General features: G+C 41.8%; 1 protein-coding gene across 1 annotated transcript; it reads left to right on the forward strand.

Annotated features, from left to right (window-relative positions):
* The first annotated feature begins 965 nt into the window (after nucleotides 1–965).
* Nucleotides 966–16,429, forward strand: LOC140468651 (beta-1,3-galactosyl-O-glycosyl-glycoprotein beta-1,6-N-acetylglucosaminyltransferase-like). Its single transcript, XM_072564735.1, has 4 exons — nucleotides 966–986; nucleotides 5,577–5,690; nucleotides 14,242–15,231; nucleotides 15,881–16,429. The coding sequence occupies exons 3-4, from the start codon at nucleotides 14,464–14,466 to the stop codon at nucleotides 16,427–16,429; spliced, it is 1,317 nt and encodes a 438-aa protein (XP_072420836.1). The 5' UTR covers nucleotides 966–986; nucleotides 5,577–5,690; nucleotides 14,242–14,463.
* The last annotated feature ends 724 nt before the right edge of the window (nucleotides 16,430–17,153 follow it).

The raw sequence follows: 17,153 nt of genomic DNA on the forward strand, positions 1-17,153 counted from the left end.
AACCTGTTCAGGCATATCAGCCTGATTCACACTGTCCTCCAAAGCGATAAGGTCTCTCTCGCTCTTGAAAACTGTCCTATGTGTGAAGATGACCTAAAAAATTCTTCAATTGAATGATGAAAGATAGAAACAGTTTGGTTGGCGACAATGTGTGATGATCAGAGTTCATTCACAACTGTAATCTGCAAGATGCACTGCAGAAATTCACCTAAGGTCCTCAGAGAGCTCCTTCCAAACCGACAGTCACTTCCATCTAGAAGGACAAGGGCAGACTATACAGTTGAAGCGCACCACCTTCAGGTTCCCCTTCAAGTCACTCATGATCCTGACTTAGAAATGCATCACACTTTCTTCAATGTCGCTGGGTCACTGTGAATTCCTTCCAAAAGAGAACTGTGGGTCAACCCACACACTACTGTGATGATTCAAGAATGCAGCTCAACACCACCTTCTGAAGGGGCAACTAAGGACGTGCAATACATGCTGGCCCAGCCAGCGATTCCCATGTCCTAAGGGTGAATACGACATTAAAAAGTCTTCAAATTGAATGAGGAAACGTAGAAACAGTTTGGCTAGACATAATATGTAAAGAACAGATATCATTTGCCGATGTAATCTCTAAAACTCGCGTGTTGCAACTTGTCAGAAAGAGCAGACAGACTGAAATAATAGAAATAAAATGAGTGCAGCAAATGGGTGCTATTCACTTCCATATAGTTTTGTAAAATCAGATAGAGAAACGTAATTTGGAAAAATGCAGCCGAAACAAAAAAACAAATGCCGGAAATCACAGCGGGTCAGGCAGCATCTGTGGGAAGAGCAATCTAACGTTTTGAGTCCACATGACTCTTTAGCAGAGTTTTGAAAACGTGTCTATTGAATGTTTTTTGGAATTTTTTCAGAGCAGTACTTTCCAGAGTCGGCAATGATAAGAGATACAATACCTGAGAATACGCAGAGAGAGAACTTTGATCAATATCCTTTTGGTAAGTTATGATCTAGGGAACAGGAATCACAACAAACTAGTGTTTCATGTTCAGTTTGAAATGGAGCCCTGAGGACTTATGATGAGCGTTTTCCACCTAAATTAATGTAACTATGAGAATCTGAAGGCAGAACTGGATGTTGTCAACTTGAAAGTTATTTAGCACCAGACGACGATGAGACAATAGGAAATAGGAACAGGAGTAGACCATTCAGCCCCTTCTGTTGGTCAAGGCAAGTGACTGAGGTGTCAATGGCGGAGTACTTTGTGGCCAGTGACCATAATTCTATTAGTGTTAAAATACTTATGAAAAAGTGTAGACAGCATCGAAAAGTTATATTTATAAATTACAGATAGACCATTTTTATAGCACTGGGCAAGAACTTTCAAGAATTCATGTGGTGGATGTTCACATGTAAAGGAACGGCGGGGAAATGGAAGCCTTCAAAAATGAGATAATGAAAGTTCAGAGACAATATATTCCAGTTAGGGTGAAAGTCAAAGTCAGTAGGTCTAGGGATTATGCCATTACTAGAGAAATTGAGGTTTTGGTCAAGAAAAAGAAGGAATTATATGTCAGGAATCAGCAGGAGAAATCGAGTGAATCCTGAAAAGAGTGTAAAAGCAGTAGTAGTATACTTAAGAGAAAAGTCAGGAGGGCAAAAAAGGGACGTAAGATAGTTTTGGCACATAGGGTTAAGAAGAATCATGAGCGATATTGTAGGACATTAGGACGAAAGGATAACTAAGGATAGAAAATTACTCCACTCAAAAATCAGCAAGGCAGCTGATGTGTCGAACTGCAAGAGAGGGCTGGATAGTAAACGAGTGTTTACGTGGAAAAGGTCTTAGAACAAATAGAATGTGAGGAAAGAGATGGTAACATCTTGAAATATGTCCATACTGCAGAGGATGACATGTGGATGTCTTAAAATGTATTAAAGCGGACAAATCACCAAGATCTGTTCAGGTGCATCCTAGAACATTGTGGGAAGCTGGGGAAGTAATTGCTGGGCCACTTGCTAAGAAAGTTAAGTCATCGATAGACACAGGTGGACTGCTGGGAGACTGGAATATGGCTAACATGGTGCCACTGTTCAAGGAAAATGATAAGAAAAAGCCAGAGGACTATAGATTGGTGAGCCTGACATCGGTGTTGGACAATTCATTGGAGGGAATACTGAAGGACAGCACTTACATGTATTTGGAAAAGCAAGTGCTGATTTGGGCTCTTCATCATCATGGCTTTGTGCGGAGGAAATCATGTCTCACTAACTTGCTTCTGTTTCTTGAAGAAGGAACGAAGGGATTTGACGAGGACAGAACAGTTAAGGTCATCTATATGCACTTCAATAAGGCGTTTGACAAGGTTACTCATGGTAGACTGGTGAAGAAGCTTATATCTCAAAGAATACAGGGAGAACTACCTATGTGAAAACTGACCTATATGGAAGATAGAAGACCGAGAGTAGTAGTGGATTTATGGCTTTCAGACTGGAGGTCATAAAAATTGGGAATGGGTCCGCTGCTTTTCATTATTTGCATAAATGATTTGGATATGAACATAGGAGGTATACAGTAGTTAGCAAGTTTGCAGATGACACCAAGATTGGAGGTGTAGTGGACAGCGATGAAGATTACTTCACAGTACAACGGGATCTTGATCGAGGAGAGGCAGATGGAGTTTAATTTAAATAAACGTGAGGTGCTGCATTTTGGAAAGGCAAACCAGGATAGGATCTGGCGTGCAGCTTCATAGTTCCTTGAAAGTAGATTCACTGGCAGGTAAGATAGTGATGAAGGCATTTGGTATAATTGCCTTTTTGGTCAGAACATCGAGTACGGGAGTTGGGAGGTTATGTTGGGGCTGTGCCATGACATTGATTAGGCCACTTTTGGAATGTTGTATACAATTCTAGTCTCCCTAATTTAGGAAGGATATGCAAAACATGAAAGCGTTCAGAAAAGCTTTACATGAATGTTGCCAGGGTTAGAGACTTTGATCAATGGAGAGAAGTTAAACAGGCAGGGGCTGTTTTCCCTGGAGTGTCGGAGGTTGAGGGGTGGACTTATAGAGGTTCATAAAATCATGAGGGACATTGGTGGGATAAATAGATAAGGAATTTCCCCTGTGTTAGGGAAGTCGAGAACTAGCGAGCATAGGTTTAATGTAAGAGAGCGAAATTTAAAAGGTACCCAAGAGACTTTTCTTTTCACACAGAGGGTGGTGTGTGTATGGAATGAGCTGTCGGAGGATTTGGTAGAGGCTGCTATAATTACAATATTTAAAAGGCATTTGGATTGGTATATGAAAAGGAAACTTCAAAATGATATGGGCCAAGTGCTGACAAATGGAACTAGATTACTTTAGGATATCAGGGTCAGCATGGACTAGTTAAACCAAAGGATCTCTCTTCGAGCTGTAGTTCTCTATGACGCCATGACCCTATAAGATTCCTTAAGAATCCTTCATGTTTCAATCGGATCAGCTCCCATTCTTCTTAACCCCTGTGAACAGAGTCCCAACTGTATCGCCTTTACTCATTAGACAATTGATCCATCCCAGAGATTATCCCAGTCGAGCTTCTATGAACTGCCTCAAATAAAATTATATCTTTCCCGTAAATCTTTGGAGCAAAACTACTGACAGTATTAAAGATGTGTTCTCACCATCACCTTATGCACTTAAAATAAGTTTTCCCTACTAGTACATTCCAAACCCCTTGTGCAGTTTTTTATCTATATAAATATCATTCTTTTCATTTGTTTTCCCTTCCAAAACTAACGATTTCACAGTCTCCCACGTTACACTTTATTTACCAAATATTTTGCCGGCTTAACATCAACATCTCTGTTCAAACTGTTTGCATCTATTTTGCCAACTGATTTTCCGTGTTTTTATTTTCAAATTTGGCAACAGCATATTCACTTTCACGTTCTATTGTAAACAGTTGCGTTCCCAGCACTGATTCCTGGGTTAACGTGTTCTTTTCCAGGTTGGTCACATGTAACCATAACACGTATCCATAGAGCTTTGAAGGATGACAGAGGGAAGCTGACTGAAATTTATAGAATAAAAATAAATTAAATTACAACCTTATAGAAGTCTGCATATAATGGACATGGATAAAGTGTTTTGTTTAGTGGGATAGAGGAGGGTCTTAGTGCACAGCTTCAGCGTGAAGGAATGACACTTTCGAACTGTGATGAGGAAGACTTTTTTCAGCCAGAGGATGGTGACTCTGTGGAACTCATTGCTGCAGAAGGCTTTGGAGGTTAAATCACTGATACAGAAATAGATAGCCTCTTCATTAAGTAAGGGGATCAAGGGTTACAGGAAAAAGGCACGTGAATGTGTTTGAGAAACATTCACTGTGCTTGAATGGTGGAGCAGGTTGAGTGGGCTGAATCTTCTAATTCTGTTCCTGTATCCTAAGGTCCTTTGGTCCAAAGACTGAAGATTTCTAAAGAACAACTGATGATAAAGAAAGATTGCAATTAAAGCAATGTCCAAGAGAAGGGAAAAAGTGCTCTGAAACTATTGTACCTTAGATCTGGCAATTTCTGAGGACCAGTTGCCAAAATCTTAAACGAAGTGTTGGCGCAGTGGGTAGGGTTTTACAAGTTTCTTCAACTTTTAGAAATGTTCCAGCATATTGGAGAATCGCAAAAACAGCACCTTTCTTCGTTTATAGAGGGAAGAATAAAATATGAAAACTCAAACATTCACCTGCCATAAGGAATATACCACAAATCAAATATTACGGACAATCGTGCAGGAGACTTAGACATACACAAAGTTGGAAAAATACATATCATTAAGTCCAATTTACAATTTAATTTTTCATGTGCTGGTAAGGCTAAGATTTGATTAGTAATTTGAGAGTTTCATTTTTGGGTTCGGAGCTGCATTGCCGGTTCTGGACGCCCCTTTTGTTTACATGCCTTTTAATGATTTATTACAACCTTAAAACATAGTTGAGGAGGTGTCAGCACTGTAGGAATATATAAGGGAAGAAATGCGTTGTTGCTAGTAAATGTTACCTCGAAGTAAAGGCACAGAGTATCAAGAAAGCCAATAATTCTGTGTGTGTGTGTGTGTGCGTGTGTGTGTGGGTGTGTGTGTGTGTGTAACTGTTTACGTGAGAGTGTGTGTGTGTTTGTCTGTGTTTTTGAGAATGTGTATGTGTACGTGTGTGTGCATTTGTGAGTATGTGTATCTGTGTATGTGAGAGTGTGGATCTGTGGATGTGTGTGTGTCTCTGTGTGAGAGCAAGTGTGTGTGAATGTGTGTAAATGTTTACGCGAGAGTGTGTTTGTGCGTTTGAGAGTGTGTCTATGTGTGTGTATGCGTCTGTGAGTATGAGTATATGTGTGTGTGTGTGTGTGCATGTGTGTGTTTGTGCATGTGTGTGTGTGTGAGCGAGAGAGAGTGAGTGTGTGTGCATGTGTATTCCAGAGAATACAGCCTCAACGCTTTAGTAAAAAAGTTGAAATGAAAACTGTTGGAAGCTCAGTTTAGGAATCGATCTGTTATATTGTTTATGTTGATTTCACTCTGCAATTTATATTTTTCTCATGTGCTCTCAAGGTGGGATACCAGTGAAAGAAAAACTTTTACCGGTTAAGTGCTCAGAAATTGTTGTGAAGGAAACCAGATATAGATGTGCAAGTCTGACCGAAAAGCTATACTACGTAGATAGTGGTGAGTCTTCTTTGTGGTTTGAGTGTGTGTAAACAATTTGGTGGGTAGATGCAAGAGCATGAATTTGGTTTATTTGTTCTGTCTGCCTTTCCAATGTTATTTGTGTCCTGTGTAATATGGTTCATCTTCCTTTCCATATGAAATGAAGGTTTTGTTCTTTGAGGTAATAATTCATCATTAACTCCTTACGAACATGTTTGTGACTCACCTCCACAATTAAAAAGTAATAAAATAAAGAAGGAGAAAAGTTTGATTTAACAAGATCAAACTTGAATTTACTCTTGAATTTGGCGTCTTAAAATGACATCAGCCAGAAACACAGTTGTGTACAAGTTGATCCGGGAATGAAATTGCCTGAATTTAAGAGGGATTTGTCAATCCTTACATAAATATGGAGGCATTGGGCAAGGAAGCAGATTGTTGAGAAGCATATCACACGGTTTCGTAAAGTAATTGAATCAGTACTGTGTGGAAACAGGTAATTTGGTCCACTGAGTCCATGTTGACCCTCGAAAGAGCATGCCCCACAGATCCACTCCTCTACCTTATCCCGGTAACTCTGCATTTTCTCTGGCTAATTCACATAGCCTGAACATCATGCTGCATGTCGCCATGTTTATTTTTCTTTCTGGTGCTGAATGGCTATGTCTTCCTGGCCAATATGGCGTGGGTTTCCTCCGGGTGTTCCACTTTCCTCCCACAGTCGAAAAGATGTGCAGGTTAGGTGAATTGGCCATGCTAAATTGCCCATAGTGTCAGGGGTAAATATAGGGTAGGGGTGGGTGGGTGGGTTACTCTTTTGAGGGTCGGTGTGGACTTGTTGGGTCGAAGGGCCTGTTTCCATACTGCAGGGAATCTAAAAAAAAGTCTCCTTTCTGCCTTAAATAGACTCTGTAACTGAGGGTCTAGAATTCTCTGGAGAATAAAATTTCATGGTATCTAATCTGTTAATCATCATCCTCTGACAATGTGATTCCGAGAGGATCAAATTTTAAAATTTCTACTTATAATGAAATATCCAACTGGAATTTTATTTTTTATTTTATGCCTATTTCTTTACTACACACATGCACTTTTGTCTTGATCATTCCATCAAATCAATGATTTTTCCTCTTTCCCATAGTGGACACATCATGACTTATACCATTGACTTATTTTTGTCTTGATAGAGTTAAGTGAACATTGCTTTTAAGAGACATATATCCGTACTAAAATCTTGAATCCGGTGACAACATTTCCCACTTAGGCCTTTGAAGCTGAATTAAGTTTCATTGTTTCGTCGCACTCTGAGCATGGAACAGTGTGGCACAGGATCAATACTCCAAATGTGGTCTCACTAAAGTTTTATACAGCAGAAACATGACTTGCCAACTTTTATACTCAATGCCCTGAGCAATAAAGGCAAGAATGTCGGAGGTCCTCTTTACCACCTTATCCATTTGTGTTGCCACTTTCAGGGAACTGTGGACTTGGATCCCAAGAACCCTCTGTATATCAATGGTCCTCAGGGCCCTGCCAATTACTGTATACGTTCATCTTGTATTTGACCTCCCAAAATGCATCATCTGACGCTTGTCCGGATTAAACTCCATCTGCCCAACCTTCCAATTGATTGATATCCGGATATACCACTTGACAACTTTTCTTGCTATCCAGAACTCCAATTTTCATGTCGTCTGCAAAACTTTGAATCAGAACAACTAGACTTTGTGCCAAACTCTCAAAGCTAGTTAGTTTCCGAATGAAATGCAAAGCGTTATAGGCAAGTGTTGTCTTTGAGACTTGCTTTACATATGTTTCAACTTGCTAGGACATTTCCCTGTTTTATTGAAAAAGTACTACCCTCAGAGCCCATTTGAAGCACTTTGGGCCAACACTGTTGAGGGAGTCGTTTTATTGCAGATTATTCACAGAGTACAAGAGATCCACAGTACAGAAAAATGCCCTTCGTCCAATCATGTTAGTACTGGTTGTTCTGGTATAACTTGTGTTTCATCAACACAAATGGGCAATAACATGATTGACGCAATGTGGGCACTGTTTGAATAACTCAAATTTTCTACTGAAGGGTGTAGCGATTGTCCAGTGTGACTTTCAACAGCATGATATTCTACAGCGGTTTTCTAGCGTGTGAGGTTGCAGAGTAAAACAACTTTTGCATTCTACCAGAACCACTGTATTTTAATCCCATGCTTCAACACAGAACTCATTGTCTAGAAAACCTTTGCATTGCAAATGAGCTTCTCAAGATCTCTTAAATATTTTGATGGTTTGTACCCTTACAGGCAGTGAGTTCTGGATTCCCAATACCCACTGGGTTAAAAGCTGTTCCTCATAGCCCCTCTAAACAAGGCGTGACAAATGAATTGTGCAAAAAGACTGGATACAGTTCCGACAGAGCGGGTTGAAAGATAAAGTGAAGTTTTATTTTGTCTCACTGGACGTTATAGCAGAATTTCAAAGCTCTAAAGAGTAGTATACTAGCTTCACATGTGTTTGTGGTTTGAATATATAGGCAAGTTTTCCATACTTTAAAGGGAACAGACTGGTCAGGTAAATATTGAATTTGAAAGGGATGAGCAAAGTAATTTTTGACAGGTAAGTACGAACGAAAGAAACTGAACTATTCTGAAGGGATAGCATTACAGCTGTGCTGAGGGAGGATATTCCCGGAAATACATCCAGGGGAGTTATTTGGGTGGAACTGGGAAATAAGAAAGGGATGATAACCTTGTTGGGATCGTATTATACACCCACTAATAGACAAAGGGAAATTGAGAAACAAACTTGTAAGGAGGTCTCAGCTATCTGTAACAATAATAGGGTGGTTGTGGTAAGGAATTTTAACTTTCCAAACAGACTGGTACTGCCATTGAGTTAAGGGTTTGGATGGGGAGGAAATTGCTAAGTGTGTGCAAGACAATTTTCTGATTCAGTGCGCGGATGTACCTACTAGAGAAGGTGCAAAACTTGACCTACTCTTGGGAAATAAGGCAGGACAGGTGACTGAGGTGTCAGTGGGGGAGCACTTTGGGGCCAGCGACCATAATTCTATTAGATTTAAAATAATGACGGAACAGTGGAGACCAGATCTAAAAGTTGAAGTTCTAAGTTAGAGAAAGACGAATTTTGATGGTATTAGGCAAGGACTTTCGAAAGCCGATTGGGGGCAGATGTTCACAGGTAAAGGGACGGCTGGAAAATGGGAAGCATTCAGAAATGAGATAACAAGAATTCAGAGAAAGTATATTCCTGTCAGAGTGAAAGGAAAGGCTGGTTGGTGTAGCGAATGCTGGATGACGAAATAAATTGAGGGTTTGGTTAAGAAAAAGAAGGAAGCATATGTAAGGTATAGACAGGATAGATCGAGTGAATCCTCAGAAGACCATAAAGGAAGTAGGAGTATACTTCAGAGGGAAATCAGGAGGGCAAAAGGGGGACATGACATAGCTTTGGCAAATAGAATTAAGAAGGATCCAAATAGTTTTTACAAATACAGAAAAGACAAGACGGTAACTAGGGAGAAAATAGGGCCCCTCAAAGATCAGAAAGACAGCCTTTGTGTGGAGCCACAGAAAATGGGGAAGATAGTAAATGAATATTTTGCATCAGTATTTACTGTGGAAAAGGATATGGAAGACTGGAGGGAAATAGATGGTGACATCTTGCACAATGTCCATACTGCAGAGGAGGAAGTGCTGGATGTCTTGAAACGGGTAAAGGTGGATAAATCCCCAGGACCTGGTCAGGTGCACCCAAGAACTCTGTGGGAAGCTAGAGAAGTGATTGCTGGGCCTCTTGCTGAGATATTTGCATCATTGATAGACACAGGCAAGGTGCCGGAAGATTGGAGGTTGTCTAATGTGATGCCATGGTTAAAGAAGGGTGATAAGGACAAGCCAGGGAACTATAGCCTGACGTCGGTGGTGAGCAAGCAGTTAGAGGGAATCCTGAGGGACAGGATGTACATGTATTTGGAAAGGCAAGGACTGATTAGGGATAGTCAACATGGCTTTGTGCGTGGGAAATCATATTTCACAAACTTGATTGAACTTTTCGAGGAAGTAACAAAAAGGATTGATGAGGGCAGACTGGTAGATATGATTTTTATGGACTTCAGTAAGGAGTTCAGCACGGTTCCCCATTGGGAGACTGATTAGCAAGGTTAGATCTCTCGGAATACAGGGAGAACTAGCCATTTGGATACAGAACTGGTTCAAAGGTAAAAGACAGAGGGTGGTGGTAGATGGTTGTTTTTCAGACTGGAGGTCTGTGAACAGCGGATTGACACAAGGATCGGTGCTGGGTCTTCTACTTTTTTCATTTACATAAATTATTTGGATGCGAGCATAAGAGGTACAGTTAGCAAGTTTGCAGGTGACATCAAAATTGGAGGTGTAGTGGACAACGAAGAAGGGTATCACAGATTACAACAGGATCTTGGCCAGATGGGCCAATGGGCTGATACGTGGCAGGTGGAGTTTAATTCAGATAAATGTGAGTTGCTGCATTTTAGGAAAACATATCTTAATGGTGAGGTCCTAGGGAGTGTTGCTGAACAAAGAGACCTTGGAATGCAGGTTCATAGCTCCTTGAAAGTGGAGTCACGGGTAGATAGGATAGTGAAGATGGCGTTAGGTATGCTTTCCTTTATTGGTCAGAGTATTGAGCACAGGAGTTGGGAGGTCATGTTGTAGCTGTACAGGACATTGTTTAGGCCACTGTTGGAATATTGCGTGCAATTCTGGTCTCCTTCCTATTGTGAAACTTGAAAGGGTTTAGAAACGATTTGCAAGGATGTTGCCAAGCTTGGGGTATTTGAACTATAGGGAGAGGATGAACAGGCTGGGGCTGTTTTCCCGGGAGCGTCGGAGGCTGAGGGGTGACCTTATAGAGGTTTACAAAATCATGAGGGTCATAGATAGTGTAAATAGACAAAGTCTTTTCCCTGGGTTTGGGGAGTCCAGAACTACAGGGCAGAGGTTTAGGGTGAAAGGGGAAAGATATAGAAGAGGCCAAAGGGGCAACCTTTTCACACGGAGTGTGGTACGAGTATGGAATGAGCTGCCAGAGGAACTGGTGGGGGCTGGTACAATTGCAACATTGAAGAGGCATTTGAATGGGTATATGAATAGGAAGGGTTTGGAGGGATATGGGCCGGGTGCTGGTGGGTGGGACTAGATTGGGTTGGGATATCTGGTTGGCATGAATGGGTTGGACTGAAGTGTCTGTTTCTGTGCTGTACATCTCTATGACTCTATCTATGTGACGATGCTGCTCCTCTAACAAGGTTCGATTGTACTTGTTACTTTTTTTCCATAGTAGTCGTAAACACATACATTTCGAATTGTTTGGGTAATCTCCTTGAGGAAGCTTTGAAGTTTTTAAACAAGCACATGCACAATGTAAGGGGCGTGGCCAGTTTTCTAAGCTCAGCCCCTCTCTGCTTTGGTTTGGATTGTGTTTAGCAATCAGTCAGTTGTGAAGATGCTCGTCATAAGAAGCAGGTCCATGCTGGTCTTTTCTCTCTCTCTGCCATCTCTCTTGTAAGACCTTGTCTTTGATTTTACCTTTCTTGCCAAGGAATGTTTATGATGAATGTTACAGGAATTTGGAATAGCTTCATTAAGTTAGGATAATTTGTGTTGTTTTCGAATAGCTGAAGTTATTCCATATTCTGTTCGCTTTTATTTGTGTTTCATTTGTTAATTTAGCAAATAAATTCTACTTTGTTTAAAACTTGGTGTTTGGGCCAGCTGTATCACTCCTGGAATGTCCACTCTATACCCGTGTAAAAACAAAACTAACAAAATTATCCTCCGAGCTACTTTCTAGAAATATTTTGAGGGGCTGTGGCCTGGTCCATAGCATATACTAAGGGAGATTAAATTCTTAGATTGACTTGGATTGCAAAACAGGCAACAATAAAATAGTGGTTGATGAAGATGAGCTATTTCATGAAGCTACATATTCTTTCCATCATCCTCATAAATCCGAAAGTGATACAAAACAGGAATGTGAAAAGGAAACTGCCATCCCAACCATGAGACAATCGAACAGGAACAGGTCACTTGGCCCCTCAAGCCTGCTTTGCCATTCAGTGAGATCATGGCTGATCCAAAATTCTTCACGTTCACTTTCCTGTTCCTCCCCTTAACCATTGACTCGCTGGCCGATCAAATCCGGCTTAAATATACATAAGGTCTCTGCCCCCACAGCTGACAGTGGCAAGGAGTGCCAAAGGCTCAACTTATGAGAGAAGTAATTCCTCCTCTTCTCAGTCTTAAATTAGTCTCCCTGGGATCTGAGATGAAGTGTTCCGCTCACTGTATTCTGAGACTGTGCCCTTTCGTACCGGTATTCTGAGACTTTGCCCTCTGGTCCCTGTATTCTGAGACTATGCTCTCTGGTCCCTGTATTCTGAGACTATGCCCTCTGGTCCCGGTATTCTGAGACTTAGCCCTCTGGTCCCAGTATTCTGAGACTAAGGTCTCTGGTCCCTGTATTCAGTGACTATGCCCTCTTGTCCCTGTATTCTGAGACTATGCCCCCGGCCCCTGTATTTTGAGACTAAGCCCTCTGGTCACTGTATTTTGAAACTATGCCCTTTGGTCCCGGTATTCTGAGACTAAGCCCTCTGGTCACTGCATTCTGAGACCATGCCCTCTGGTCACTGTATTCTGAGACTAAGCCCTCTGGTCACTGCATTCTGAGACCATGCCCTCTGGTCACTGTATTCTGCGACTATGCCCGCTGGTCACTGTATTCTGCAACTATGCCCTCTGATCACTGTATTCTGAGACTATGCCCTCTGGTCACTGTATTCTGAGACTATGCCCTCTGATCACTGTATTCTGAGATTAAGCCCTCTGGTCCCGGTATTCTGAGACTAAGCCCTCTGGTCACTGTATTCTGAGATTAAGCCCTCTGGTCCCGGTATTCCGAGACAATGCCCTCTGGTCCCTCTATTCTGAGACTAAGCCCTCTGGTCACTGTATTCTGCGACTATGCCTTCTGGTATCTGTATTTCCGACTATGCCCACTGGTCCCTGTATTCTGAGACTATGCCCGCTGGTCCCGGTATTCTGAGACTATGCCCTCTGGTCCTGGTATTCTGATACCATCCCCTCTGGTACTGGTATTCTGAGACTATACCCTCTGGTCCCTGCATTCTGAGACAATGCCCTCTGGTCCCGGTATTCTGAGATTATGCCCTCTGATCACTGTATTCTGAGACTATGCCCTCTGGTCCCGGTATTCCGAGACTCTGCCCTCTGGTCCTGGTATTCTGAGACTATGCCCTCTGGTCACTGTATTCTGAGATTATGCCCTCTGGTCCCCGTATTCTGAGACTATGCCCTATGGTCGCTGTATTATGAGACTATACCCACTGGTCTGAGTGTCTCCCCCATGAGAAGCCATCAACCTTTTAGCTTTTAATCTGCAAAACCCCTTCATAATCAGATATGTTTCAATTAGATCGCCACTCATTCTTCTAAACTCTAGTGTGTAGATTCCCAAACTATTTAAACTTTGTTGCTAAGCAATACTTTTAGACCATGGCTCTCAAGCTCACCCCTCACTGGTGGTGTAGTGACGCTCAGGTTGAATTACCACCAGTTCTCTCTCCCGAATGACAGAGCCGCCATATGGTGTGATAGAATGATGGCAACTTTCGCTTTATCTCTTCAAGTACTAATCTAGGCAAGGGGCTCCATGTTCTGATGGATAGTGACTGAACACGAAACCTGAACTCTATTAACCCCGCTCCACAGATGCACTCAGTCCTGCCTAGTATCTCCAATGCTTTCGGTTTTGATTTCAGATCACCAGCATCCACAGTTCTTCATTAGATGCCAGAGGATCATGAGACTGATAATATCTGTTACTCCCAACTTTATTTAAAATTCTCTTCATTCAACATCAGAATCTGACACTTCCTCTAAAATTGAGCTTGCACTGGTATGGGAGTCGGTGGAAAAAACTACTGATTTCAATATTTTAGCTTTTCACTAGATTCACTAGATAGGGTGGCTCAGTAGTTAACACTGCTGCCTCATAGCACCTGGGTCCCAGGTTCAATACCAGGTGTGGTACCCCTGGGGACTGTATGTGTGGAGTTTGCACGTTCTCCCCGTGTCTGCGTGGGTGTGCTCTGGTTTCCTCCCACAGTCCAAAGGTGTGCAGATCAGGTGAATTGGACTTGCTAAATTGCCCGTAGTGTTAGGTGCATTAATCAGGGGAAATGGGTCTGGATGGGTTACTCTTCGGAGGGTCTGTGTGGACTTGTTGGGCCGAAGGGCCTGTTTCCACACTGTAGGTAATTCAATCTAGTATTTGCAGTACATACATTCAGGACAAGTGTGTTATTTTACTTTTTAAAAAAAAATTAAGAATTTTTTTTAAGTGCTATTTGTAAAGAATTAAATCCTCTTGCATTTTTGCACAAAATCTGTCACATTCAGGCTGAGCTATCTTCACACTGACCATTGTTGCAAGTTGATTACTGCAGAAATAACATCCTCACACTAGTATTTGCTTTTCCCTGAAGGTGAAAACTGCTTGAAGATTTTCCAAGGAATTATTTCCCCATCCCCAAACTAATGGATCAGCATGTGTCCTTCAGTTATCGACTTGAATGCAAAGATCCAATTTACTAACTAAGAGGACTGAAACTGAGCGGTAATAATCAATACTGTCAGGCCAGAAGGACAGTCTTGTTTCTGATCGGAAACATTGTAAGGAAGCTGTTCAAAGACCAATATTGAACACAATGATTGCCAAGAAAATGAAACTCGTGTTTATAATAGCGATTTTGTTTGTATCGTGTTATTTTGCAGCATTTTACGTGAATGAAAATGTAAACAAATTCTCCATCCTTTTGAAAGTATCCTCAGTGAAACCCGAAAGGCAGTACACAAAAGATCCTTCCCGTGTGCTAACTGTCTCTGACACATATTCTGATTGCCTCAAAATAATCAACGGCAGCATGGAAAATGTGCAAGCAGTTACCAAATCAACTGGATTCAAACACAAAGAATCACATTTGTTGGAACTAGATTATATCAAACTATGTCGGGATTGCATTTCCTTCATTAATACCCGTGGATATATCACCTCGCCCTTATCGAACGAGGAGCGCGACTTTCCCATAGCTTATTCGATTGTAATCCATCACAAAGTTGAAATGTTTGAGAGGCTTTTACGAGCGATATACATGCCACAGAATGTGTACTGCGTCCACATCGATCGGAAATCTCCGCAATTATTTCACTCGGCAGTGGTAGCCATCATCTCCTGTTTTGATAACGTCTTCGTCGCCAGTAAACTTGAGCGTGTGACCTACGCTTCATGGTTTAGAGTTCAGGCCGATCTCAACTGTATGGGGGATCTGGTAAGAAGCAAGAACCCATGGAAGTATTTTGTCAACTTGTGTGGACAGGATTTACCAATCCAAACAAATAGAGAGATAATTAAGAAGCTGATAGCTGCCAAAGGTCAAAACATTATAACTTCCTATCCGCCATCAGTGACGAAACAGGCAAGTTGTTATGAGCAGTTTAATCCTCTTGCTCGTTCTATATTGAGTCTTAAAACTGTTGGGTCGCTCAAAATTGTGGCAAATTTATTTCATAATTTGTCAGTCATGTGAACATTCCGGTAATTTCTTTTCTGTCATCTATTCACTGTACTCCCTCCTTTTCAAAATGATAAACAATGTTTCTTCAATATCTCCGGGAAAAAAAGACAAAGTGCTATTCTATGTCTTATTCAAAACAAACATGAATATATTGATGATTTCACAAACCCATTCAACTCAACATTTATTATGTTTTTTTTTGTTTGTTTCTGCCTGTTTCTCTCTCTCTATCCATCTGGCTATCTATCCATCCATGCCTGTGTGTCTGCGTGTTTGCTACCTGATTGTCTATTTATCTATCTGCCTGTCGGTCAGTCAACCTATCTGTCTGTCTATTTAGCTTCCTTTTCTTTCTATCTGCGCATTTATCTGTCTGTCTATCTCCCCATTGATTCATCTATCCATCTATCATGTGTACACGATCTGTCTCTCGACAAAAACAAAACTGTGAAATAATTTACTGGTTGGTCTCCTTTTCGCCAGATATTTAAGTTGCAGCTTGTAACTATTCACAGGACCAATTTTAGAAACATTTTCCTTGATCTTTCAGACGCGGTGGAAGTATCGATATCTCATTGATGATACCGTAGTGAGAAAATCTCAACTGAAACAGAAACAGAGAAATATCAACATTTTTGTAGGAAACGCGTATTTTATTGCGACCCGAGACTTTGTCGACTATGTGTTGAAAAGCTCTGAAATCAAACAGTTTTTCAAGTGGTCAGAAGATACCTATAGTCCTGATGAGCACGTCTGGGCAACAATTCACAGAATGCCCGGAGTTCCAGGCTCCGAACATGTCTGGGACACGAATCGCAGTCTGAGCGTCCCGGTCTTCAGTCACTTGATAACATGGAAGTCACAGCAAACTAATTCAGAGCATGGCCGGCAGGGTCATCCTTGTGCTGGAGAGTATCGCCATTACAACTGCGTCTATGGTGCTGGAGACTTGCCGTGGATCTTCCAGCATCGACACCACCTCTTTGCCAACAAATTTGACTCTGAAATGGACAATACGGCGGTGCAGTGCATTGAGGAGCACCTCAGGTGGAAGATCCTGAGCAGGAACAGTTCACTGAAACCTTACAGCGCGGAATAGATGTTGTTCGGCCCACTGAGTCTGTAACAACCCTCCTAACAGGATCCCCTCCAGAACCGTCCCGCCCTTTCAGCCCCACCAACCATGGCTGGCACACTGGACTGGCACATCTCGTATACCACTGGACAATTTAGCATGGTCAGACCACCCTAAATTGCACATCTTTGTGACTGTGGGAGGAAACCAGAGCTCCTGGTGGAAACTCACACTGACACTGGAGAATGCACAGACTCCATTCAGAGAGTCACCCAAACCTGGAATCTAACCCAGGTCCCTGGCGCTGTGAGGTAGCACTGCAAATCACTGAGCCATTATGCCTGATCATGCCTTTGAAAAGCGTGTCACTGTGTAGAGGTAGGCAGAGAGACAGGCAGCTAGGTAGTCAGATAATTAGATCGACAGATTATCAGACAGGCAGACGTCAATTTCCATAATGTTGTGATACTAATGGGTTAAAGCAATCAAAGATCCTATTTTAATTGATTCCATCGAAACTTTGTTTTTGTTTGGAATAAAGAACAGGCAGTTCTCACGACTCAGAGAAAGTGAGGACTGCAGAGGCTGGACATCGGAGTCGAGAGTGTGGTGTTGGAAAAGCACAGCAGGTCAGACAGCATTGGAGGAGCAGGAAAGTCGACATTTCGGGCATAAGCCCTTCATCAGGAAATCTTAATTCTCCTACTCCTCGGAAGCTTCTTGAAGTGCGGTGCTTCTCCAGCAACAT

Source organism: Chiloscyllium punctatum, chromosome 47 (genome assembly GCF_047496795.1).
Source record: "Chiloscyllium punctatum isolate Juve2018m chromosome 47, sChiPun1.3, whole genome shotgun sequence".
Taxonomy (NCBI): Eukaryota; Metazoa; Chordata; class Chondrichthyes; order Orectolobiformes; family Hemiscylliidae; genus Chiloscyllium; species Chiloscyllium punctatum.

Excerpts from the sequence above, each read along its gene's own strand:
- LOC140468651 (XM_072564735.1), top strand. The coding sequence starts at position 14,464 with ATGATTGCCAAGAAAATGAAACTCGTGTTTATAATAGCGATTTTGTTT. Across the intron at positions 15,232-15,880 it reads CGCCATCAGTGACGAAACAG|ACGCGGTGGAAGTATCGATA; the intron begins GCAAGTTGTTAT and ends TTGATCTTTCAG.